This window comes from Mobula hypostoma, chromosome 28 (assembly GCF_963921235.1).
Source record: "Mobula hypostoma chromosome 28, sMobHyp1.1, whole genome shotgun sequence".
Taxonomy (NCBI): Eukaryota; Metazoa; Chordata; class Chondrichthyes; order Myliobatiformes; family Myliobatidae; genus Mobula; species Mobula hypostoma.
The window spans coordinates 33,464,403-33,492,367 of NC_086124.1; the positions used below are offsets into that span (position 1 = coordinate 33,464,403).

Genomic DNA, 27,965 nt, shown 5'->3' on the forward strand with positions numbered 1-27,965 from the left:
CAATCTACCTCATTATGATCTTCTCTGCCTGCACCACTAACAATTTATTCTGCATTCAGATTTATCCTGTTCTACTTCAACTGTGATCTCATTTCGTCCCCACCTATCAGAGTTATTGCCTCAAGCAGACTGTATCTCCTTCGCAGAATCAGCTTTATTACCACTGACAGATGTTATGAAATTTGTTGCTGTGCGGCAGCAGTACAAGGCTAAAGAAGTTACAATAAATAAGGATTTATTTTTATGTGAATAAATAGTGAGATGATGTTCATAAGTCTGAAGGTGGAGGGGAAGAAGCTGTCGTTAAAACATTGAGTGTGGGTCTTCAGGCTTCTGTACCTCCTCCCTGATGGTGGTAATGAGAAAGAGGGCATGTCCTGGCTGGTGAGGGACTTCATGATGGATGCCGCCTTCTTGAGAAATCACGTGTTGAAGATGCCCTTGAGGGTTGGGCCTGCGATGGAGCTGGGCTGAGACTACAACCCTCCACGGCCTTTTCTGATCCTGTGCATTGGAGCCCCCATAGCCGATGCAACCAGTCAGAATGCACCAAAGATCACCACCATCTGGGCCATGCCATCTGTACCTTCTGCTCCCTTTGGACAGGAGGTACCAAAGTCTGAAGTCCACACCACCAGGTTTGGGAACAGCTACTTCCCTTCAACCATTTGGTTCTTGAACCAACCTGCAGAACCCTATCACTGTAACACTTTGCACTTCAGTGATTTCTTTTCCTTCATTCTAATTGATGGAAGAAGATGGCGGTGCGATGGCAGCCTGCGCGGCCTCTCCGGTGATGAATATCTGTTATCTGTCAAGTAGGGGACCGTGCACAATCCTGATTTGATGGAGGCAGACGTGAGTGCATAGCGGAACATCTGGAAAACTTCTGAAATGTCTGCTTTGCTACCGCTGCTACTGTGTGGTAACCGGAACCTCTGGAGCTGAAGGCCTCAAAATCCCCGGCTTTGTGTGTTTTGGCGGCCAGGGCGAGGTCGAAGGCGCTCGGCAGAGGATGGCGCTTGGGAGGCTGTATCGGAGAGGCTGCTCGGAAGCTCGGAGTTTTCGGACGGATGGACTCAGTGTCAGCTGTGGTTGGCTGCTTCCAAGGTATCGGCAAGTTGACGGTGCCTGGAGGTTTATGGCAGGGAGTTTCTCCCTTTTGCCGCCTGCTATCGGGGACTCGAGAGTTGATCGACTCGGGGACTTTGAGACTATTTTTTTAATATGTCTATGGCCTGTTCTTCATCAAATTATGGTATTGCTTTGCACTGCTGTAACTATATGGTATAATTATGTGGTTCTGTCAGTGTTAGTCTTTGGTCTGTCTTCTTTTCTGTGATATCATGCCGGAGAAACATTGTATCATTTCTTAATGCATGTATGCATTTCTAAATGACAATAAAAGAGAACTGAGTGTTCTCATAATCTAATTGTGCTCTTTCGTGTAAAAATTGTGTATAAATCACCTTACTGCTTTTCTTGTGAATTCTGCTGTCATCAATCATGAATAGCATAATATAACTGGGCCCAGAACTCACACACTCTTACAACTGAAAGATACTTTATTTTACTCACGCACAAGGAGAACAGTGTTGCCCCTGTCACTTATAAACGGTTCTGAAGTCAGGACAGGAAACTACTATTTTTATGCAGAATATGCCGATCAGTTATGGATATTGACTACTAGGTAAATTGGATATGTTTGAATTACTTCCCTGCAAGATCAATTGCCAATCAGAGAAGTGTTAAAACTTGAAGCTGACGACCAATGATATTTTTAAGTTAGTAAAGCAATTGTCCTTGGTTATGTTTCACATTCTCCCATTATTCATATCTCGTCTGTCTCTGGCACCCCCTATTGTGTAAAGGCATACTATATTTTAGAAAGACCTTTCTAGAAAAGTCTCGCTGCAGAAGCCTCGTGCATCTTCAGTGCATACTGTGCAGTCAGTCCAGCCCATCTCATTTGTAATAATCCGAGGTGTCTCTGGTCGTCACACCTGACTACAACAGCCCGAGGCTATCCTTGCCTGGATATTGTCTTTAACCCTCGCCTTACTGCAACTTCCTCAATGCTATGTGCTGTGATCCTGCGGCAAGTAAGTTTTTCTGTTGCACCTGTGCAGACGTGTCCTCTAAGCAGGCTGCTACCTTGTCGTGGGGTTTGGAGGCTTGCACGTCCCAATAACCCAGAGAGCTACGCTGGCTGGAGTCAGGGCTTTATGCTTTTGCTCTTGGTCACCCATGCCAAACAGGTCAAAGGCTGGAGGCCAGACTAAGTGGTCCACTGGTCCACCAGGTTTGGGGGTTCGTCTCAGGGCTAACAATCTTAAGTTGTCAAAATCGTTACAGAACCAGCAATGAAGATTCCTTCTCTGTGGCCAAGGACAGACTGAGGAGGAGGAACTCCATTGCTGCCCTAAGCACCAGTGGCGTAATTAATTGTGCAGACTTGTACGTATGGCAATAAGTTCAACTTTGACATCACTTTCATCCCATTGCTTATTAGGAATTTTGTAAAAAGTGTTCAAAGTCTCTGCTTCCACCACCCATCGTGGTAGGTAGTCTTCAAGATTTACAAAAAAGTAATTGCACCTCACCTTTGATTTAGATATGTGAGGCTTAAATCATGGAGCGTGGATAGGAGAGATGACATAGGATACAAACTCCTCACTCCCACCCTTGTCTGGACCTCATAGATTTCAACCAAGTCCCCTCTCAAGCAACTTTTGCCAGAAAAGGTAGAATCTCCTGGTGACCAGCCATTCCCATTGCAACGTCTGTCTCCACTGCTGCTACAGCCAGGTCACACTCGGGCTGGAAGAACAGCAGCGCATCATGTCTGGGCAGCCTCCAACCTGATGGATTGAACTTTGATTTCTCCACCTTCTGTTAATTTCTCACCCACTCCCTCCTTCTCCTTCTGGAATATAGAAGGATGAGAGGGGATCTGATTGAAACATATAAGATTATTATGGGTTTGGACACGCTAGGGGCAGGAAACATGTTCCCGATGTTGGGGGAGTCCAGAACCAGAGGCCACAGTTTAAGAATAAGGGGTAGGACATTTAGAACGGAGTTGAGGAAAAACTTTTTCAACCAGAGAGTGGTGGATCTGTGGAATGCTCTGCCTCAGAAGGCAGTGGAGGCCAATTCTCTGAATGCTTTCAAGAAAGAGTTAGATAGAGCTCTTAAATACAGCAGAGCCAAGGGATATGGGGAGAAGGCAGGAACAGGGTACTGATTGTGGATGTTTAGCCATGATCACAGTGAATGGCAGTGCTGGCTCAAAGGGCCGAATGGCCTACTCCTGCACCTATTGTCTATGTCTGTCTTTTTCCATTCCCCATTCTTACCCTTTCTCTCTCCTCACCTGTCCATCACTTCCCTCTGGTTCTCCTCCTCTTCCCCAAAACATTGACTGTCCATTCCCCTCTATAGATTCTGTTGAGTTCTCCTGACCTGTTGAGTTCCTCCAGCATGATGTATGTGTTGTCCAAGTCACCTCCCTTCCGGTAAGACAGCAGTGGGTCACTGTCTTTTTTAAAGGTAATTTTTACAATCACAACACCCTGCTGTACATTGAGAACTTAAAAGTACTGCAGGTCTTCCCCATCAGCTAATTGCTTGTTGGCAGAGAAAGTGAAGGAGGTGGACTTAGTGTGGACATGTTATTGCTTGTGATGGAGAGACATCAGTGCCTGAAGGTGGTGTGCAGTCCAATAGCGAGTGATCATCTTGTAAACCTATTGGATATTGGTGGTGTGGACTACTGCATGTCCAGTTCACTGGTTTATTGGCAAATGGCAGGGGAGGTTGTAGCGTGGACTAGGCTTCAAGCTGCGGCGTTGCCTGTTTGCAGCTGCCCTGAAGGAGGTGTTGGAGTCAGGCTCTCCACCGGAGTGCTGGAGGTAGTGATGTGCGATGTCCATACTGGAGTCAGTGCTGCCCCCCAGTGTTTGCTTGGGGGAAAACAAGCTGGATTGAGTTTGACTGCAGACTGCTGTAATATTCATAGACTCAGGGACTTGGACTATATATAAGTTTTTATGTGACTATACTTTACTGCTATGGGCACGTGGTCAAGTGGTTAAGGCATTGGACTAGCGACCTGAAGGTCGTGAGTTTGAGCCCCAGCCGAGGCAACGTGTTGTATCCTTGAGCAAGGCACTTAATCACACATTGCTCTGCGACGACACTGGTGCCAAGCTGTATGGGTCCTAATGCCCTTCCCTTGGACAACATCGGTGTCATGGAGAGGGGAGACTTGCAGCATGGGCAACTGCTGGTCTTCCATACAACCTTGCCCAGGCCTGTGCCCTGGAGAGTGAAGACCTTCCAGGAACAGATCCATGGTCTCACTAGACTAATGGATACCATCTTTCACTTTACTGCCATTTTATATGGGCCTTCTGCAGTTGCTGGGTACATGGCCAAGTGGTTAAGGCGTTCGTCTAGTGATCTGAAGGTCACTAGTTCGAGCCTCAGCTGTGGCAGCATGTTTGTGTCCTTGAGCAAGGCACTTAACCACACATTGCTCTAGTGTCCGTGTGAGGAGTGCTGCCCCACACAGACTTCCAATCTGCGCCTTGTAAGGCATGAAAATGTCCGACGCAGGCCTCTCATGGTCTGAGTCGATGTTCCCCTCTGCTCTGTATGACTGTTGGTACAGGTTGAGTACTCCATATCAGAAAATCCAAAATCTGAAATTTTTTTTGAGGGCTGACTTGACTTCACAAATGGAAAATTCCACAAGGCGCGAGGAAGTTTCCAAGGTGATGTACAGGTTCCTGCAGCTCAGACAGTTCTGAGAAGTGACCTGACATATGTAATGAACAGAAGTTAATGAAACATAGAACAATACTGCATTAAGTGAAAAATGAAGATCCCAATCGTGTGTCATCAGCATTGGAGTGAACATGTGCCACTTAAAGGTATGCTGATCATGAAACATGTAAAGATCTATCACGATGAAATGAAAATTGAAGTTAATTGTGAATATTCAGCAAGCTGGTTGCAGAAATTTAAGAAAAGGCATGGCATTGAATTTTTAAAGATCCATGGTGATAAAGCATCTGCTGATCATGAAGCAGGCAGAGAAATTCATCAATGAGTTTGCGAAGATTGTCGCTGATGAAAATCTAATATGTTGAATATCAGTACATATTTGTGATGAACAAGTGTATCTGTGCTTACTGCTCGGAGTTGGAAATGACAGTGATCTCAAGCTAGCTCATTATATATTCTAAAATCCAAAAAATCCAAAACACTTTCAGCCCCAAGCATTTTGGATGAGGGGTACTCAATCTGCTGTGTTTTGCACCTTGGCCCCAGAGTAATACTGTTTCGTTTGGCTGTATTCATGGGTATTCATGTATGGTTGAATGACAATTAAACTTGAACTCTCGCTCTTTCTCACCTTTAAAGAATTAAAGATGAATTTGTCACATGCACATCAAAATGAAATGAAATGTGTCATTTGCATCAAATCAAATCAGCGAAGATTGTGCAAGTGTCGTCACACTTCTGGCGCCAATATAGCATGCCAACAACTCTCTAACCCTAACCCGTGGGTGGAAACCAGAGCGCCTGGAGGAAACACACGTGGTCACGGAGAGAGAGTACAAACTCCTTGCCGGCAGCTGGCACTGAGACTTACCACTGTGCTACACTCCAGACTGTCTGCGTCAGATAGCAAGGATGAGTTTGCTAGTTCTGAATTCTACAGTTTGGCCCAGTACATCACAGGTAAAGCCCCCCCAACCGCTGAGCACATCTACAGGAAACACTGTCGTAGAAAAGTGATCATCAGAGACCCCTACCACCCAGGCCAGGCTCTCTTCTCGCTGCTGCCATCAGCTGAAAGTACAGGAGCCTCAGGACTCGCCCCAGCAGGTTCAAGAACAGTGACTACCCCTCAACTATCTGGCTTTTGAATAAACTACACTCACTTTACCCCGTTGTTGAAGTGTTCCTATATCCAATGATTTCACTTTAAGGACTCTTTACCTTGTTATTTCATGTTGTCGTTATTTATTGCTATTTATTTATATTTGCATTTGCAGAGTTTGTTGTCTTCTGCACTCTGGTTGATCTTTCATTGATCCTGTTATAGTTACTATTCTATAGATTTGCTGAGTATGCCTGCAGGAAGTTGAATCTCAGGGTTGTCTATGGTGACATGTATGTATTTTGATAATAACAGTTACTTTGACCTGTACTTGCAGTTGGAGTTGCCTAGATCCCTCCTCTCAGTGCCTAGGTGAACGCAGCTCAAAGGAGTCACAGACACAGTCTGCCAACAGGCGGTAAAGCAGATGAATATTTTCCATCGAGTGTTGGCATGGTGACAGTCACAGTCAGAGGGGGAGGTGGTTGGAGTCTCATGCATGACCTCCCTCTGGGTGGGGAAGGTACGTGGGGGGGGGGTTGTTGGCCAGGGATGAGCAGGGGGGCAGATACAGAGACAAAAAGACTCACAATTGCACTGACACGTACATATCAGCACTCACACAGATACAAGTAGAAAACAGAACATTATTTTAATTTATTTAGGGAAATAGCACGGAACAGCTCCTTCCAGCACATTGAGTCAGCAACCCACCGATTCAACCCTAGCCTGATCACAGGGCAATTTACAATGACCAGTTAACCTACCAACCAGTATGTCTTTGGTGGGAGGGAACCGGGTCACCCGGAGAAGACCCAAGCGTGTCAGGGGGTGGACGTACAAAGGCCTTACAGAGGACACTGGGTTTGAACTCTGAACTCTGATGCCCTGAGTTGTTAGAGTGTCGTGCTAACCATGGTGCGCTGTGTTTGGCACAGTACAGGCCCTTTGATCTCATAAACTTACTCTAAGATCCATCTAACCCTTCCCTCTCATTTTTCTATCATCCATGTGGCAATCTAAGAGTTTAATAAATGTTCACGTGCATTCTCACACAGATAGACAAGTACACATTCGCACTTACACACATCCACTCTCAAACATTGTAACGCATACAAATACTCAGAGCCACACTCTCAAACACATGCATACGAATGAGTCCACATGCAGACAGTCTCGTTTATGCACACAAAACAAATATAAACCACATGCAGTCACAGTTTGATCGAGGGACGACTGCGCAGGTGTGTGGACGTCAGCGAGTTAGACCAGCTCGAAGAGTTTAAAAGGAGACAGCTTTATAAAGCGGGTGACAGAGTAGAGGTGGACTGAGTAGGAGGGCTTTGGCTCAACGGGGCTTCTGCGATAACCGGTCGAGGCGAGGTAGGTTACCTGTGAGGAATAGAAACAGGAAGTATGTCTGTGAGACTGGTGTTCTGTACTTGGTGTCAGATGTGGGAAGTCCGGGAGACTCCCAGCCTCCTGGATGGCCACATTTGCGCCAGGCGTCGAGCTGCAGCTCCTTAGGGAACTGGAGGTGCAGCTCGATGACCTTCATCTGGTCAGAGAGAGTGAGGAGGTGATAGAGAGGAGCTATAGGCAAGTAGTCACACCGGGGCCTTGGGAGACAGATAAGTGGGTACCAGTCAGGAGAGGGAAGGGCAAGAGTCAGATACTAGCCATGATGAGGCTAAACTCAGGTTGGAGGAGCAACACCTCATATACCGTCTAGGTAGTCTCCAGCCCCTTGGTATGAACATAGAATTTTCCAACTTCCAGTAATTCCCTCCCCCTCCCTTCCCCTATCCCTATTTCACTCTACCCCCTCCCCCAACTCCCTCATGGTTCCGCCTCCTTTTTCTACCACCCATTGTTTTCAGGGCTATGACGTCAATGCTTCCCCTCCCCCACCCATTTGTCTTTCAAATTACTGGTCTTTCAACTGAAGCTACAAGCATTCTTCAAATCCTTCCCCATCTTTCATTCTTCAGTCCTGATGAAGGGTTCCGGCCTGAAACGTCGACTCATCGTTTCTAACTGATGCTGCCCGACCTGCTGAGTTCATCCAGCGTACTGAAAGTGTTGCTTTGATCACAGCATCTGCAGATTCTTTTGTGTTTACTAGCGAGTACCCGTGTGGCTGTCCCCCTTAATAAGTACTCCTGTTTGAGTACTGTTGGGGGGGTGGGAATCAGCCTACCAGGGGAAGAAGCAACAGTGGCCGCGCCTCTGGCACAGAGTCCGACCCTGTGGCTCAGAAGGGTAGGGAGAGGAAGAGGATAGCAGCAGTAATAGGGGACTCTATAGTTAGGGGGTCAGACAAGCGATTCCGGATGTAGGGAAGCAACACGGATGGGAAGTGCCAGGGTCCGGGATGTTTCTGATCGCGTCCACCATCTCCTGAAGAGGGAAGGTGAACAGCCAGAGGTCGTGGTACATATTGGTACCAACGACAAGTTAGGAAAAGGGAGGAGGTCCTGAAAACAGACTACAGGGAGTTACAAAGGAAATTGAGAAGCAGGACCTCAAAGGTAGTAATCTCGGGATTACTGCCTGTGCCTCGTGACAGTGAGTATAGGAATAGAGTGAGGTTGAGGATTAATGTGTGGCTGAGGGACTGGAGCAGGGGGCAGGGACTCAGATTTCTGGATCATTGGGACCTGTTTTGGGCCAGGTGTGACCTGTACAAAAAGGACGGGTTGCACTTGAATCCGAGGGGGACCAATATCCTGGCGAGAAGGTTTGCTAAGGCTATTGGGAAGAGTTTAAACTAGAATTGGGGGGTGGGAACTGAGCCGGAGGAAGGGGCTGTAGACTCACAAATAGAGGAAGTTTGGATACAGTGCAAGAGGGAGGATAGGCAGGTGATAGAGAAGGGATGCATTCAGACTGATGGTTTGAGATGTGTCTATTTTAATGCAAGAAGCATCATGAACAAAGCGGATGAGCTTAGAGCATGGATCAGTACTTGGAGCTATGATGTTGTGGCCATTACAGAGACTTGGATGACTCAGGGGCAGGAATGGTTACTTAGAGTGCCAGGCTTTAGATGTTTCAGAAAGGATGGGGAGGGAGGCAAAAGAGGTTGGGGCATGGCACTGCTGATCAGAGATAGTGTCATGGCTGCAGAAAAGGAAGAAGTCATGGAGGGATTGTCTACCGAGTCTCTGTGGGTGGAAGTTAGAAACAGGAAGGGGTCAATAACTCTACCGGGTGTTTTTTTATAGATACCCAATAGTAACAGGGACATTGAGGAGCAGATAGGGAGACAGTTTCTGGAACGGTGTAATAATAACAGGGTTGTCGTGGTGGGAGATTTTAATTTCCCATATATTAATTGGCATCTCCCTGGAGCAAGGGGTTTAGATGGGGTGGAGTTTGTTAGGTGTGTTCTATAGCTATTTGAAAGTTAAGGAGTTGTCACTGTTCCCCAACTGTTCATCCACTGAAATGGCAGTCAACTGGCCAGGCTCATTACCCAACACCAGGTCCAGTATGGTCCCTCATGTTGGACTATCTACATAGAAACATAGAAAACCTACAGCACAATACAGGCCCTTTGGCCCACAATGCTGTGCTGAACATGTACTTTAGAAATTGCCTAGGGTTACCCATAGCCCTCTATTTTTCTAAGCTCCATGTACCCATCCAGGAGTGCCTTAAAAGACCCTATCGTATCCGCCTCCACCACTGTCGCCGGCAGCCCATTCCACGCACTCACCACTCTGCATAAAAAACTTACCCTGACATCTCCACTTCCAAGCACCTTAAGACTGTGCCCTCTCGTGTTGGCCATTTCACCCCTGGGAACAAGCTTCTGACTATCCACATGAAATCAGGTTATTGATTTAAGAAATCTTCCTGGATACACCTAACAAATACTGCCCCATCTAAACCCCTACGCTAAGGACCCAGTTTATATTAGGGAAATTGAAATCCCCCATGATAACAAGCCTATTCTTTTTACACATTTCCTTAATACCTGGTGGCTATTAGGGGGTCTGTAGTACAATTCCATCAACTCCTATTCCTGAGCTCTACCCAAATGGACTCAGTGCCTGACTCATCTCCTCTGAGTGCAGCTATGATATTGTCCCTGATTAGCAGGACAACTCACCCCCAAGATAACATCTCTACCTCACTGACGATCAACACACAGGGTGTGTGCTTAGCCCACTGCTCTACTCTGACTGTGTGACTGGGGACAGCTCAAATGCCATCTATTTGCAAACCTCCTCAAACTCCTGATGGAATATAGTCACGGTCTTGCTTTCTTTCTAGCTGCATCGATATGTCAGGATCAGTTTAGATCCTCAGAGATCTTGACACCCAGAGACCTGAACTTGCTCAGTCTCTCCACTTCTGATCCCTCTATGAGTGTTGGCTCGTGTTCCTTCGTCTTGCCCTTCCTGAAGTCCACAATCAGTTCTTTGGTCTTACTGTGCAAGGTTGTTGCTGTGACACCACTCAACTGACTGGTATAGCTCATTCCTGTACACCCTCTCATCTCCATCTGATACTCTACTAACAATGGTTGTATCATCAGCAAATTTGTAGATGACATCCCTTTACACTACTAATTTAACTATTTAAATTACTTACTGTAATTCACTTTTCTTTTTTCTCCATGTTATTACGTATTGCAATATGCTGCTGCCACAAAGTTAACGAATTTCACGTCATATGCCAGTGATATTAAACCTGATTCTGATGCACACATACATGCAGGTACAAAGCAGTGTGCCACACTCTCTGCACCGGGGTCATCTCCAGAACAGGTCCTGGGATGAGAACAAGGCTCTTCCTCATGGTGAGCCAAGTACACATGACCAGAACATTGCTCCCCACCCCCCCCCCACCAATCCCGCTCCACTCGAGTGAATAGTTCTGTTGCCACTCATTGCCTGGATTTGCGCATGGCCTGACGGTACTGGGGAACTTCACGTGGCATGCGTGGGTTTTCTCAGCGTCCTCGGGTTTTTTCTCACAGTCCCAAGATGTAGCGGGTACGTCAATTGGTCATTGTAAATTAGGGTTAAATTGAGGTTTTCGTGGTTTGCTAGGTGGCATAGCTTGAAGGGCCAGAAGGGCCTATTCTGTGCTTTATAAATGAATAAATAAATTTGTCAGAGTCACATAACATGGGAGCAGGCTTTGCAGCCCACTGGTTGATGCCAACCAACATTCCCATCCAAGTAAGTCCCATCTGTTGGCGTTTGGCTCATATCCCTCTAAACCTTTATGGTCCAAGCCCCTTTAATATGATGTTAATGCACCTGCCTCAACCACTTCCTCTGCCAGCTCGGTCCATATACCCACCACTATCTTGCTCGGTCCATATACCCACCACTTGGTGAGAAAGTTGTCCCTCAGGTTCCTACTAAATCTCTCCCCTCTCAGCTTAAACCTGTGCCCTCTAATTCTCGATTTCCCCAACCCTGGGGAAAAAGTCTGCATGCATAATTCATTACGAGTAATATGTAAAAGTACGTGAATAGCATACGTTATTACGGCACCAAGTCATTTGTGATTTCCTGATTCCCATGTTTTTCTTTCGATTTGTTTCTGGAGTTAGAAAACATAACAATGGTGACCAGGTAGTTTCAAAATGAAGCTGAGATGACTACCCATCTGTTGAGTGCAACATGTTTTTTCTTTACAAGGGGAGAGAGACAGTCGAGTTCAAAAAAAAAGTGCAGCATATGATTCTTGGCAAAGGGAGAAAGACAGCTGAGTTTAAAAGAAAAGGCAGAAAATGACAAAATTCACGGATTCATAAACAGCGAGTACTAGGTGATAATAAAAAAATCAGAAATGGCTACATCAGAACGATAGAAATGTTTGATTGCACAACGGATGGTGTACACTGAACAAATTGAGCAGTATTTTGAATTAAATGAGAATTAAATGAGAAGCAGTATTTTGAATTAAATGAGAGTGCCAGTTTTGCTGCATAATAGTTGGGAAAGCATACAGTTTGCTTAGAAGTTTGACTACTCCAATAAAACTATTTGAAATGAGCTTTGCTGATATCATGAAAGTAATTCAGGAACATATAAAACTGAATCCATTGTTGAATGCAGAATACTTTTGATTTCATAAGTGGAATCAAAAGGAAGAGGAGTTCATTTCAGCTTATGTGGCTAAATTGAAGAGATTTTCTGAGCATTGTCAGTTTAGTAATGGGAACTGAAGCACAGCATTACTGGCATGGGCAGAGGAATAGCTGATAGGCAGGAGGCAGTGGGTGGGAATAAAGGTGGCCTTTTCTGGTTGGCTGCCAGTGACTAGTGGTGTTCCTCGGGTCAGTATTGGGACCGATTCTTTCACATTGTTGTCAATGATTTAGATAATGGAATTGATGCCTTTGTGGCAAAGTTTGCAGATGATATGAAGATAGGTGGAGTGGTAGGTAGTGCTGAGGATGCTGTGATTGCAGCAGGATTTAGACAAATTGGAAGATTGCACAAAAAAGTGGCAGATGGAATACTGTGTTGGGAAATGTATGGTAATGCATTTTGGTAAAAGGAACAATAGTGCAGACTATTATCTAAATGAGGAGAAAATTCAAACATCAAAGGTGCAGAGGGACTTTGGAGTTAATTTACAGGTTGAGTCTGTGGTAAAGAAGGCAAATGTAATGTTGGCATTTATTCCAAGGGGAATAGAATATAAAAACAAGGAGATAATACTTTATAAGACGCTAGTCAGTCCGCACTTGGAACATTGTCAACAGTTTTGGGCCCCTCATCTCAGAAAGGATGAATTATTATTGGAGAGAGTCCAGAGGAGGTTCACAGGGATGTTTCTGGGGATGAAGAGGTTAACATATGTGGTGTGTTTGGCAGCTTTGAGCTTGTACTCACTGGAATTTAGAAGAATTCAGGGATCTCACTGAAACCTACCAAATGTTGAAAGGGCTAGATAAGGCTGATGCGGAGAGAATGTCTCCTATGGTGGGGGTGTCCAAGACTAGAGGGCCCAGCCTCAAAACTGAGGGGCGACCCTTTAGAACAGAGGTAATGAGGATTTTTTTTTTAGCCAGAGAGTAGTGGATCTGTGGAATGCTCTGCCACAGACAGCTGTGAAGGCCAAGACTGTGGGTATATTTAAAGCGAAAATTGACAGTTTCCTGATTGATCAGGGCATCAAGGGTTATGGCAAAAAGGCAGGTGTATGGGGTTGTGTGGCATCTGGGATCAGCCATGATGGAATGACTTGATGGGCTGAATGGCCTCTTTCTTCTCTTATGTCATGGTCTAAAAGATAACTCCTGTGGGAATGAAATTAATAACGGTGAAATACGACAAACAACAAGCCATATTGGGCGTGTATGTGGTAAGAACAGGAGGGCCAGCATTGTGGAGCCGTGCTTGGCTAAGAAAACTACAACTTAATTGGTGATCCAGTCTCCAATGAATGCTTACCATATTTCCTGCAAATAGACTTAACTGAAAGGTATTTAAGAAAGGTACTGGATGGTACTACAGCAGTGTTCAAGGATGGCAATGGAAGACTGAAAAATATCAAGGGTAAAATAGTGTTAAATGAAAATCTCACACCCATGTTTTACAATCTGTAATAAAATATTCAGCGAGCTAGATTGCATTGAGGTTGAAGGAATTCTTTCCAATGTTGAGAGGTCACCACGGTCTGTCAGGATCTGTAGCAAGTTTAAGGTCACCATCAACCCAAATCAATACCTTCTGCCCAGGATAGGAGATATCTTTGCAAACCTTTCTGGAGAAAAATACTTGAGCAGAGTGGACTTATCTGAGGTCTACCTAAAGATGGAGATGGAAGAAGAGTCCAAAGTGCTTCTCACCATAAATGCTCACTAAGTGCTTTATTGCGATAGTAGGCTTATTTCTGAAGTAGCTTCTGCACCTGCACTCTGATAGAAAGCTATGGACCAGGTGCTGCAAGGCCACCCCAACACTTGGATGACATCATTGTTACTGGTGAAGATGACAAGGAACATCTCCAAAATTTCAAGACAGTGTTAAATATATTAGAAGATTATGGTGTCAGAGCATGATGTGGAAAGTGTGAATTCTTTAAACAAAGCATTATTTACTGCGGTCACACCATTGATGCATAACGATTACACAAGCGCGTTGAGAAAAATTGAAGAAATGGTTGATGCCCCAAGGCCAAAGGATGTGTCACAGTTGTGGTCCTTTTCAGGATTTCCCAATGATTATAACAGGTTCCTCCCAAACCTGGCTACTGTGCTCCACCCCTTAAACTTATTACTACAGTTTGGGAAGAAATGGCATTGGACAAAGCAGTGTGAGGTGGCTTTCCAAAGGGCAAGTGAAATGTGATGTCTGTTACTGTACTCTCATATTCTGATCCACATTGCCCATGGTCCATTGTCCTGCGATGCCTCGCCTTATAGTATAGGTGCAGTCATGTCACATGTTATAAGGGAATGCCCCATAGCCTTTGCATCACGCCCCCTTACTGCTGCAGAGAAAAATTACGCACAGATTGACAGAGAGCTCTTGAGAATGTTTTGGGTTGTTAAACGTTTCAACCAGTACTTGCATGGAGAGAGTTTACCCTCATTACTGATCATTAACCACTGGTGTCCATTTTCAATCCACAGAAGGTGGTTCCTCGCATTCACGCTTGGATCTCCTCAGACCCACTCTCAGAAGGAATATGCAGGACAAACAGCTGAAACAAATTGAGGGCTCATCAAACAAGAAAGTTCAATGTTTCACAGCTGGACAAGCAGTCCTGGTGAGGGAGTACAGTGGGTACTGGGAAATATTAAGGATAGAACCGGACTGCTCTCCGACACAGAGGAGATTGCATCTGATATCATCTGGAGACAACACATTGTTACATGCTCAAGGAGATTTTTTTTTGTGAGAATGATGTGATGGCCTTTTGGAGGTCACCTGATGTGATTTTCCCGCCGATGTGAGGTCACGTGATGACATGTGCCCCCCCGTGACTATATACGGGTCGCCCCAGGTGACGCAGGGGGATTTTGACTTTGTAGATTTCCAGGTAGAACGTGTTGAGCCTCCGTTTCTGGTGCGTGTTTGTTTTTATGACGCAGTTTCACTTTTAAAATGGAAGGTGCGTTCTCTTACAAGATTTTGTATTACTGAACTGGAAATTTGTGGCTGGAAGTGCCAATTTACTCAATTCCGACAGTTTTGAAGGGAGAGTGAAGAATTCATCGAAGTGAAGGATCGAGAGAAGTCGGCATCGTTTGGCAGTTTAATAAAGAATCGACCGTATTAAGTCTTCGTTGGAGAGAACCTGCATCGAGATAACTGTTGCAAAAGCGCAATGAGTTCATGCAAAAAGGTGCACTCTCTCTCTAAAGGAATTTAAAGTCAGTTGATTTAAACTGTTTATTTTCGGCATCGGAAATCCTGTGGACGGAACCAGCAGTAAAGGTGCGTCGGTGAAGAAATCTTTCTCCAGAGAAGTCTCTCCCAATTGAATGTATAAAACTGTTGGACTTCCGAAGTTATCACTCTAAGAACTGTATCTGACTGTATCGCTTTAAGAACTGTTTTCGCATTTAATGCTTTAAGAACCAGAGCCAAGTGGTGAGTTGGTGAACGGCTGCATACCTGTTAACCTCTGGTTAAAGTTTTCCTTTGTTTTCTTTCCTTATCGTTTATACGTATTGAATAAACGTTTGGTTATTTTTATAAAACCTGGCTCGATTAATATTCATTGTTGCTGTAACAACATCAATCAGTTAAAGACATCAGTTAGAGAAGACAATTGTTCAGAGCTGTCAGAGCCACTCCCTGTGGTCCCAGGGTCAACTCCTACCTCCACGACAGAGGAGGCCCCAGAACCTGAGATTGTTTCACAGGCCCCAGAACCTCAGAACCCCAGAACCAGGAGTTTCACCCACCAAAGAGAGTGACCCCACCCCCCCCATCAAGAAAGATGTTATCCCACAAGAGTAAGAAATCCTCCACAGCTATTCAGAGATAAAATCTTGAGGCCTGAATGGGACAATTTAAAATTTATGATGTTGTGTATATCTATATAGTGTAGTGTGTATGTATGCATGTATGTGTGTGTATATAAATGACTAGAGAGTAACACGCTACATAATCGAGTTGAGATGTATGCTGTTTTGATTTGGATTTTATAGATGAGCAGTGAGGAGTGTTGTGTATATAAAATCTCATTAATATTAAAATTAAGTAATATTGTAAATATATTAACGCAAACAATAAGAAATTTGCAGATGCTGGAATTTCAAGCAACACACATAAAATTTGCTGGTGGAACGCAGCAGGCCAGGCAGCATCTATAGGAAGAGGTACAGTCGACGTTTCGGGCTGAGACCCTTTGTCAGGACTAACTGAAAGAAGAGCTAGTAAGAGATCTGAAAGCTGGAGGGGGAGATCCAAAATGATAGGAGAAGACAGGAGGGGGAAGGATGGAGCCAAGAGCTGGACAGTTGATTCGCAAAAGGGCCAATCAACTGTCTTCGAGCCTACTTCTTCGGCAAGGACTCTCCCACCCCCACTGATGACCCCTTCTCCCGTCTTTGACCCTCCTCCTCTTCATGCACACCCCACTCTGGTCTTCTGCCAGCTCTGGATCTCTTTATTGTTAACTGCTGACGAGACATCAACCGTCTCGACTTCATCACACCTTGTTCCCATTCCAACCTCACTCCTTCCGAACGCTCTGCTCTCCACTCCCTCCACACTAATCCTAACGTTAATATAAAACCCGCTGATAAGGGGGTTGCTGTTGTAGTCTGGCGTACTGACCTCTACCTTGCCGAGGCACAGCGACAACTCACGGATACCTCCTCTTATTTACCCCTCGATCGTGACCCCACTAAGGAGCACCAGCCCATTGTCTCCCACACCATCACCGACTTTATCTGCTCAAGGGATCTCCCATCCACTGCTACCAACCTTATAGTTCCCACACCCCGCACTTCCCGTTTCTACCTCCTACCCAAGATCCACAAACCTGCCTGTCCAGGTAGACCCATTGTCTCAGCTTGTTCCTGCCCCACCGAACTCGTTTCTGCATACCTCGACACGGTTTTATCCCCCCTTGTTCAATCCCTTCCCACCTATGTTCGTGACACTTCTCACGCTCTTAAACTTTTCCATGATTTTAAGTTCCCTGGACCCCACCGCTTTATTTTCACCATGGATGTCCAGTACCTACATACACTTCCATCCCCCATCAGAAAGGTCTCAAAGCTCTCTGCTTCTTTTTGGATTCTAGACCTAACCAGTTCCCCTCTACCACCACTTTGCTCCATCTAGTGGAATTAGTCCTCACTCTTAATAATTTCTCCTTTGGCTCCTCCCACTTCCTCCAAACTAAAGGTGTAGCCATGGGCACCCGTATGGGTCCCAGCTATGCCTGCCTTTTTGTTGGCTTTGTGGAACAATCCATGTTCGAAACCTATACTGGTATCTGTCCCCCACTTTTCCTTCGCTACATCAACGACTGAATTGGTGCTGCTTCCTGCACGCATGCTGAGCTCGTTGACTTCATTAACTTTGCCTCCAACTTTCACCCTGCCCTCAAGTTTACCTGGTTCATTTCCGACTCCTCCCTCCCCTTTCTAGATCTTTCTGTCTCTATCTCTGGAGACAGCTTATCTACTGATGTCTACTATAAGCCTACTGACTCTCACAGCTATCTGGACTATTCCTCTTCTCACCCCGTCTCTTGCAAAAACGCCATCCCCTTCTCGCAATTCCTCCGTCTCCGCTGCATCTGCTCTCAGGGTGAGGCTTTTCATTCCAGGACGAGGGAGATGTCCTCCTTTTTTAAAGAAAGGGGCTTCCCTTCCTCCACCATCAACTCTGCTCTCAAACGCATCTCCCCCATTTCACGCACATCTGCTCTCACTCCATCCTCCCGCCACCCCACTAGGAATAGGGTTCCCCTGGTCCTCACCTACCACCCCACCAGCCTCCAGGTCCAACATATAATTCTCCGTAACTTCCGCCACCTCCAACCGGATCCCACCACTAAGCGCATCATTCCCTCCTCCCCACCGCTTTCTGCAGGGATCGCTCCCTACGCGACTCCCTTGTCTATTCGTCCCCCCCCCCCATCGCTCCCCACTGATCTCCCTCCCGGCACTTATCCTTGTAAGCGGAACAAGTGCTACACATGCCCTTACACTTCTTCCCTCACTACCATTCAGGGCCCCAGACAGTCCTTCCAGGTGAGGCAACACTTCACCTGTGAGTCAGCTGGGGTGATATACTGTTTCCGGTTCTCCTGATGTGGCCTTCTATACATTGGCGAGACCCGACGCAGACTGGGAGATCGTTTTGCTGAACACCTAGGCTCTGTCCGCCAGAAAAAGCAGGATCTCCCAGTGGCCATACATTTTAATTCCACATCCCATTCCCATTCTGATATGTCTATCCACGGCCTCCTCTACTGTAATGATGAAGCCACACTCAGGTTGGAGGAACAACACCTTATATTCCATCTGGGTAGCCTCCAACCTGATGGCATGAATATTGACTTCTCTAACTTCCATTAATACCCCATCTTCCCCTCGTACCCCATCCGTTATTGCCCATCCTCTGGGCTTCCCCCCCCCTTTCTTTCTCCCTGAGCCTCCTGTCCCATGATCCTCCCATATCCCCTTTGCCAATCACCTGTCCAGCTCTTGGCTCCATCCCTCCCCCTCCTGTCTTCTCCTATCATTTCGGATCTCCCTCTCCCCCTCTCACTTTCAAATCTCTTACTAGCTCTTCCTTCAGTTAGTCCTGACGAAGGGTCTCAGCCCGAAACGACGACTGTACCTCTTCCTAGAGATGCTGCCTGGTCTGCTGCGTTCACCAGCAACTTTTATGTGTGTTGATTGTAAATATATTGTTTGATTAAGCATTCTTTGTTCACTATTCATTCTGGGTTATTTGTAAAAGTACATGAATGGCATTACATTGCACCACCATGTCATATGTGAGCACTTTAAAAGTAAAACTAAGTAGACCTATTTCCCGGCTCCTGAGTTTTTGTTTTGATTTGCTTCTGAATTTACAAAACCTGATATTCCCCCACCCACCCATTTCCCCCTCAACTGGCCTCACCTAACAGCTGTCAGCTTGTATTCCTTCCTCATCACCACCACCTTCTTATTCGGCTGCCTTCCCCTTTCCTTTCCAGTCCTGATGAAGGGTCTCGGTCTGAAAAGTGATTGTTTATTTCCCTTCATAAATGCCCTTAGTATCCTTAGTATTTGGTCATATATAGCGGTGAAAGGAACTCATCAGCCCACATGTCCTGGACCATTCTGCACAACCTAATCAAAGTTAAAAGTACGTACATGTCATGGTATACAACCCTGAGATCAATTTGCTTGCAGGCATACTCAGTAAATCCATAATAGAGTAATAGCCATGATTGAATCAATGAGAGACCGCACCAACCTGGGCATTTAACCAGTGTGCAAAAAGACTACAAACTGCGTAAATACAAACAGAAAGAAATAACCATATAAATAAATAAATTAATACACAATAAACACTGAGAACATGAGATGAAGAGTCTTTGAAACTGAGTCTATAGGTCGTGGAAACAGTTCAAAACTTTTGCAGATGTACCTTGTACAGCATTCTAACTGGCTGCATTGCTGTCTGCGATGGGGAGGGGGCACTGCACAGGACTGCAGAATTTAAAGGAGTGATGCCTCAAAAAGGTGGCATCCATCATTGAGGGCCCCCATCACCCAGGACATGCTCTCTTCTCATTGCTACCATCAGGAAGGAGGTACAGGAGCCTGAAGGCACACACTCAACGATTCAGGAACAGCTTCTTCCCCTCTGCTGTTTGATTTCTGAATGGACATTGAGCCCATGAAATACCTCTACTTTTTTTCCCTCTTTTTGGACTACATATTTAATTTAACTTTTTAAGTATACTGTATATATTTTTTTTACTGTAATTTACAGATTTTATTGTGTATTGCACTGTACCACTGCTGCATAACAACAGATTTTGTGTCATATGCCAGTGATACTAAACCTGATTCTGAATCAATGATCTGGCAAGTGAAGTTGAGTGAAATCATCCCCTCTGGTTCAACAGCCTGATGTTTGAGGGGTGATAGCCGTTCCTGAACCTGGTTGTGTGAGTCCTGAGGCTCCTGTACCTTCTTCCTGATGGCAGCTGTGAGAAGAGAGCACCACCTGGGTGGTAGAGGTCGCTCTTGGTAGAGTCTGCTTTGCTGTGACAATGCTCCACGTAGATGTGCTCAGTGGGGGGGAGGGCTTTACCCCCGATGTTCTGACTATCTTAGTGTAACAACGTCGTGACCACGATGTACTGATCAAGAGTTTGCTCTTGATCTAATTGTGCTATTTCTTGTAAAGATTGTGTTTAACATATCTATGTTTTTCCCTTGTGAAAGATCTGCTATCTGATGCTGAAGACCAAGATTTTCCCTGTAGAAGTGGGATGCAGGGGATTCGTTGCTACATCTACGACCAGTCTATTGAAGAAGATGGGGGTGAGGGGTCACTCCCTCCAACAAGCAATCGAGTCCTTGTCAAATGCAGCAGAAGAAAGCAGCAATTGGATTTGGATTAAAAGGAAAGACAACAACTGGGCTGCAAGATGAAGACAGGAGGGTATGGAACTGGGGGGGGGGGTGTATCTGGGACGCCAGGTCGCACCGTTGAGCCCTCTGGAGATGTCGTGGACTTATCAACGAAACGTCAAAGAAGGAGGGTGCCCACCTGATGACCCCGATGACGTACCTACCCTCCCTCCTTGTCACCACCAAGCCCACCGCCAACATCAAGAGTGCCGACTTACCATAGGGATTGAAACATCAAGTCCTAGCAGCTTTATTGTGCCTGTGATGTTGCTGAATGTAAGTTCTTCATTGTACCTGTGCACATGAGGACTTGTCTGCAGATTGAGCACTGAGTTCAAGAGTTGGGAAGTTACGTTGCAGATTGATAAAATTCTGGTTAGGCTCGATCTGGAGTATTGCAGTTATTTCTGCTCACCCCATTATAGGAAAGGATGCTGGGGTTTGGAGAAGGAGCAGTAGAGGTTTACCAGGACATTGCCTGGATTACAGGGTGTGAGCTACAATGAGAGACTGGACAAACTTGGGTTATTTTCTCTGGAGTGGTGGAGGATGAGGGGAGATCTGACAGAGGTTTACAAGATTATGAGAGGCACAGATACAGTAGAACAGACAGCCGGTATGGAGTAGAAACCCTGCCAAACTGCTCTCTGACAGTGCCCGAGGCTGATACTGAACCTGGGACGCTGCAGCTCGGGCCTGCCGTTCCCCAGCCCACTCGCCTCGCTTACCTCCCCGATGTAGATCCCGGTGTCGTTCTCGTCGTCAGTGCGGTAGCACACAGTCAGACCCAACTTCTCCTGATGCCTCTCCTTGTACAGCTCCACCTCCTGCGCATGCACACAGGTCACATGGTCACACAGTGAGGAAGCAGGCCGTTCGGCCCGACTGCTCCATACCGTCCACAGCCCGGCCCAGTTACCCACCTCCGGCCATAACCTTCCCCTCATGCACCTTTCAAATGCCTCTCAAGTGCAATTGTACACCCTGAACACTCACTACCCTCCGAATGAAGCTGCCTCTCAGGTCTTTTATAAATCTCTCCTTTCTTGTCTTCTATCTTTGCCCTCTAGTTTTGGGCTCCCCAACTCTGGGGAAACTCCAATGACCGTCTCCGAATAAATCTCCGAATGGTTTTATGAACTTCTGTGAGGTCTCCCCTCATTCTCCTACACTGTACTCCAAGGATTAAAAAGTTCAGCGTGGCCAAACTCTCCTATTAACTAAAACCCTGCAGTCCAAGCAGCATCCTTGTAAATCTCTGCTGCATCCTCTCCAGCTGACAATGTCAGACAACCAAATCTGTGCACAGAATGCCAGGTCGGATGACAGACGTGAAAATCAAAATAAAAATCCATCTTTTGGGATTCAGTCTCCTGTCACTGACATGACACTGGTTCCTAGACTGCTCACATCCCAAGGTACTGTGGTTCCCCGTCTCTGTGACCCCCTCCAGCCCATACACCCCTTTCTGTCTATGACCATCTCCATCCCCCTTCTCTGTAAACCCTCTCTGACCCCTGCATCCCTCCCCGTCTCTGTGACCTCCTCATCTACGACACCCCTCCCCGTCTCTGTGACTCTCTTTGCCCCCCTACCCTCAAGTGGTCTTACAGCTGCAAGCTTCAATATATAGAAGCTACAGCTTCTATATATTGGCGAGACCCGACGCAGGCTGGGAGACCGTTTCGCTGAGAGACTGTTTTGCTGAACACCTACACTCTGTCCGCCAGAGAAAGCTGGATCTCCCAGTGGCCACACATTTTAATTCCACGTCCCATTCCCATTCTGATATGTCTATCCACAGCCTCCTCTACTGTAAAGATGAAGCCACACTCAGGTTGGAGGAACAACACCTTATATTCCATCTGGGTAGCCTCCAACCTGATGGCATGAATATTGACTTCTCTAGCTTCCGTTAATGCCCCACCTCCCCTTCGTACCCCATCCGTTATTTATTTATTATTATATATTTTTGCTCTCTCTCCTTTTTCTCCCTCTGTCCCTCTGACTATACCCCTTTCCCATCCTCTGGGTTCCCCCCGCCCCTGTCTTTCTCCCTAGGCCTCCTGTCCCATGATCCTCTCGTATCCCCTTTGCCTATCACCTGTCCAGCTCTTGGCTCCATCCCTCCCCCTCCTGTCTTCTCCTATCATTTTGGATCTCCCCGCCCCCTCCCACTTTCAAATCTCTTACTAGCTCTTCTTTCAGTTAGTCCTGACAAAGGGTCTCGGCCCGAAACGTCGACTGTACCTCTTCCTAGAGATGCTGCCTGGCCTGCTGCGTTCACCAGCAACTATTATGTATGTTACAGCTGCAAGAATCCCTTTTGACCCCGTCCCTCCAGGATTCACTCAGTCGCTCTGGGATTCTCTCCCAATGTCACTCCCAGATTCCCTCCCCCGCTGCAACTCCAGAATTCTTTCCCCACCCCCCATCATTCCAGCCCTTTGCCGAGCACTGATGAACCCATGAAAAGCCTCATCTGACTGGCTTGTAAGCAGCTCACCTCGTACTCCAAGTCCTCAGATCGATCCACTTCATGGTGACCGCTGTCCATGTAGTCATTAGCTTCGTAGAAGTCGTTGCCCAGCGGGGGGCTGTGAGAAGAGCAATGGAGCAAGGGTCAGTGCGGAGGGATAGGAGAGTGAGCCAGAGGCAGTCCAAATCTCCTGTGGAATATCTCCACACCCTCCTCTGGGAGTGCATTGAATTGAATTAAAGGATCTTTATTGTCATTATACATCGGAAAAATGAAACTCTGTTTGGCTTCCTCTCAGGCAATTAAATAAATCGGTAGATAAAAACAAGAGAATAGGGAACATGCAGGGAACGGAGGGACACGTTGGGGACAGTCCCTGTTTATACAGGGTGTGGGTCAGTGTACACAGTCCCTATTTATACAGGATGTACATGGTTCTGTGTGGGATGTGCTTCACCGTATATGGATCCTGTGTGGAGTCTTTGTTAACATACATAGTCTACATTTGGTTTGTGTTACTGAACGCAGTCCCCATATACTCGTGTTGTGTGGGATGTGTATAACTGTACCCGATCCCTGTGTTGGGTTCGTTTTACTGTACGCTGTCCCCATGCACCATTACCCCCCCCCACCCCATGTGTGAGGTTTGTGTTACTAAGTCGCCGTGTGTGTTCTGTTCCCCGAACCCGGTGCCCATGCCTCCCCAAGCCCGCTTTGCACCAGAGATACTCACAGATCAGACAGGACATATGGTTCCAGCAGAACGGGGGGCGGCGAAGGGGGCCGGACCTTGCTCAGGGCCATGATGTGCTCGAAGGTGATGTCCGTCTGGGTCCCGTTGTCCACCAGCTGTGGCTCCGGGGCCGAGGCCGAGGCCGAGGCCGCCTTCCCCCTCGGGCTTCGCCGCATCACCTGGATGACCAGGGGCTCCCTGGGCAGGCGGAGGGTCTCTGCCGACGTCTCCTGGTTCACCCTGCACGCCTCCTTCCCATGAAGCTGTGGGGAGACAGCAGCACACGGTCAGTGTGGCTGGGGGCACCACAGAGGAGGGGCCCCGTGGCGGAGGGGGCAGGATGAGGTTTCCACAGTGTAAGGGAAAGGCCAAAGCCCCTCAGTAGAGGGAGGTGATCGGGGGCACTACAGAGAGGGGAGTTAACTCATGGCAGAGGGCAGCAGCTGAGACCCCCACAGCAGAGGTTCCCCAAGATAGACGTGAGCGGCCCACAGAATACAAATTTAAACTGAAGTTATACAAGACAGGGATGATGGATGATAAAACAGGATATTATTTTGGCCGGCTGGTGGTGCAACGACATTGGCGCCAGACCTGGGAGCGGAGATTCCCGGGCTCGAAACCAGTCGGGTCTGCCCCCGAGCACGCGGACTGTGCCATCCGTGCGGGGTTGAGTGTTGAGACTGCAACTTGACCTCGTAAAACAAAGGGAAAATATTGCGAAAATGTCTGTGTGGGGAGTGGCTCGCCACACAGTCTCTCTCTCTCTCGCTCTGCGCCTTGGAAAAAGCCATGAAAAAGACATCGTCACGGACACTCAGACGCACACGCACAGACTCGCACGCACGCAGGCACACGCCAAAAAAATCAAAAGAAGACAGGATATTATTTACAATTCAGCAGGCACTGCCTCAAGAAGGCACTGTCCACCATCCAGGCCGTGCCATCTTCACAGAGTTCCCTGGGCAGGAGGTACAGAAACCCGAAGACTCACATGGCCTCTTCCCTTCAACCACTCAGTTCTTCAACCAGCTGGCACAACCCTAACCACCGCCCAGTACAGCAACTCCGTGACCACTTGGCACTACCAAGGTTTCCGCTTGTGCTGATGGCAAAGAAGTTTGTCCCACGGCTGTCGAGCGTGTCGATGACCAGCACAGTCCGAGGGACGTACGGATGGCAGCCTGCAAGTGTCGCTGCACTGCTGGCGCCAAGATAGCAGGCTCACGACTCACTGTGGAATCGGAAGGTGTGAGGGAGTCAGGGCACTTGGATGAAACAGGGAAAATGTACAAGTTCTTTACAGACAGTGGTAGGTATTGAATATGGGTTGCAAGTGCTGTAACCTCTTGCACTGTGTCTCTGTGTCTTTGGAAAGTCAATGTTGAATTTACTGCCATATAAGCAAGTCCAAGTTGTCATAGCCCGGGAAGGTAGTTGGGTTAAGCTCCCACTGCCTATTAACAACGTTGAGCTCTATAACAACCTACCGATGCTCTCCACTAAAATCGAGGTGAGAAGACTGCAACTAGCGGGGCACTGTCTACGCCACCCCGAGCTACCTGCCAGCCTAGTCATCATATGGGAGCCCAAGCACGGGAGGATGAACCCTGGGCGCCCTCCCAACACTATGGTCAACACGCTCCTAGAAGACAGTGGCGCGGCTAATGTAGATGAACTGAACACACTGATGAGGGAGAGGGAGAAGTGGAGAGTCTGTCATCGTGCCCGACGCCGGCCCCTAGGCCTGAGTCGATGTAGTAGTAGTAGTATTACCTATTAAATGCTGCCAAAGGTGTGCGTCTCAAATGGCCTCTGACAACCAAGTGGCCTTCACATGTGGCTTAGCTATTAAGCCAGGCAGAACTGTTTCTACTGACAGGAGAAGGGACAAAGGCAGGTGACTGGCACCTTAAAACCAGTCACTTCGGGCGGATGGGGCTCGTCCGCCGTGGCTGGCAGATCATCTAGAAGGAAAACTCTGATCAGAAATTTCCGCTGCCTTGCGGCCATACCCACTCATGGGGAAGGCTTCAGGGGTAAACCCCGAGGAAAAACCCAGAGCTGGAGTCCTACGCTGACTGGCAACTCCTTGTGCTGCCGATCTGTGTCAGTCCCTGCCGTTCCTTCGGAGTCATCAGCTGCGTGGGGAGGGGATGGGCAACAGCTCGCTCTCCATGTCACATGGGCCCTGGCTTGCTTTTAATAGGGACGGCAAGGATGCAACATCTACGGTCGACCCCAGTCAACCGAGGCGGCGCTCGATGCATGGGTCCGTGCATGCATTGGTGCAGTGAAAAACCCACTTGCAGCAGCTTCACTGCAATGCAGCCTCAGATAAGCAGCACTCGCAAGAACAGCATAAAGTGAACATCAATCAGACACAACATTTACCATAAAGGGTAGAAGTTGTGTTCAGAGGAGATTACAGACACAAGAGGTTCTGCAAATGCTGGAAATCCAGAGCAACACAAACAAAATGCTGGAGGCACTCAGCAGGCCGGGCAGCATCCATGGACGTGATAAACAGTTGACGTTTCGGGCCGAGATCCTTCACCAGGACAGGAGAAGAAGGGGGAAGAAGCCAGAATAAGAAGGTGGGGGAGGGGGGAGGGAAGAAGGAGCAGTCAGAAGGTGATAGGTGAAACCAGGTGGGTGGGGGCAGGGGGAGGAAGTGAGAAGCTGGGTAGTGATAAGTGGAAAAGGCAGAAGGAATCTGACAGGAGAGAAGAGGGAGAAAGGGAAGGAGGGAAGGCACCAGGGAGAGGCGATAAGCAGGTGAGGAGAAGAGGTAAGAAGCCAAAGTGGGGAAATGAGGAAGAGGGAAGGGGGAGGGAGAAGATGATCAGAAGTTGGAGAAATTGATGTTCTTGCCATTGGGTTGGAGGCAACCTAGATAAAGGATGAGCTGTTGTCCCTCCACCCTGAGAGTGGACTCATCACGACAGAAGAGGCGGCCATGGACCAACATGTCAAAATGGGAACGGGGGTAGGAATTTAGATGGAAATTCACAAGAATGATCCCAGGACTGAAAGGGTTAACATCTGAGGAGTGCTTGAAGGCCTTGGGCTTGTACACGCCAGAGCTCAGAAGAATGAGAGGGGTTTCTCATTGAAACCTATTGAATGTTGAAAGGCCTAAATAGAGTGGATGTGGAGAGGATCTTTATATAACCATGTAACAATTACAGCACGGAAACAGGCCATCTTGGCCCTTCTAGTCCGTGCCGAACTCTTACTCTCACCTAGTCCCACTGACCAGCACTCAGCCCATAACCCTCCATTCCTTTCCTGTCCATATATCTATCCAATTGAACTTTAAACGACAACATCGAACCTGCATCAACCACTTCTGCTGGAAGCTCGTTCCACACAGCTACCACTCTCTGAGTAAAGAAGTTCCCCCTCATGTTACCCCTAAACTTTTGCCCTTTAACTCTCTACTCATGTCCTCTTGTTTGAATCTCCCCTACTCTCAATGGAAAAAGCCTATCCATGTCAACTCTATCTATCCCCCTCATAATTTTAAATACCTCTATCAAGTCCCCCCTTCAACCTTCTACGTTCCAAAGAATAAAGACCCAACTTGTTCAATCTTTCTCTGTAACTTGGGTGATGAAACCCAGGTAACATTCTAGTAAATCTTTCTTCTGGTGAGGGAGTCTAAGACCAGAGGGCACAGACTCATAATCGAGGGGTATCCTTTTAGAACAGGAATGGGGAGGAATTTCTTTAGCCAGAGGGTAGTGAATCTGTGGAATTCATTGCCACAGACAGCAGAATATTTAAGGCAGAGGTTGAAAGGGTTCTGACTAGTTAGGGTATCAAAGGTTACAGGGAGAAGACAGGAGAGTGGGGTTGCGAGGGAAAGTAAATCATTTCGCATGCTGTGGTTCCTGAGGGGACATTGGATTGCATAAAGGGAGAGTTAGTTTAAAGGAAGTGGTCATGGCCAGTTGGAGCATTTTGTGGACCACAGTTCCCAAGGAGCTATTGGATTGTAGAAAGGTTTCGATCATTCAGGAGGCTGAGGGGATTGTTAGACAGGACATAAGGAGAGGCAGTTACACCCAAGGTGCAGGGCGCGGGAAACTGAGGGATGGTCCGGTAGGGGAAAGGGGTTAAACAGTCAGTTTTACCCCTGTGGCAGTTCGCCTCAGCTACAAGTTTGGATAATGTTGAGTAGGGGTGGAGGGGGAGGAATGAAAGGACCAAGCAGAGGAAAGCCACTGTGGCTCAGAAGGGAAGATGGAGGGGGGAATGAAGAGGTGAG

The 27,965-nt window shown here is 47.2% G+C and overlaps 1 protein-coding gene across 1 annotated transcript in view; it reads right to left on the minus strand.

The window, feature by feature from the left end:
• LOC134338888 (PDZ domain-containing protein 4-like) overlaps positions 1–27,965 on the minus strand; it is a 111,462-nt gene that overhangs the window by 29,682 nt on the left and 53,815 nt on the right. The window contains exons 3-5 of the mRNA XM_063035052.1: positions 23,693–23,955; positions 22,987–23,077; positions 21,209–21,307 (exon numbers count right to left, since the gene is read on the minus strand). Of these exons, the coding sequence (XP_062891122.1) occupies positions 21,209–21,307; positions 22,987–23,077; positions 23,693–23,955 (453 nt within the window). The remainder of the gene's footprint in view (positions 1–21,208; positions 21,308–22,986; positions 23,078–23,692; positions 23,956–27,965) is intronic.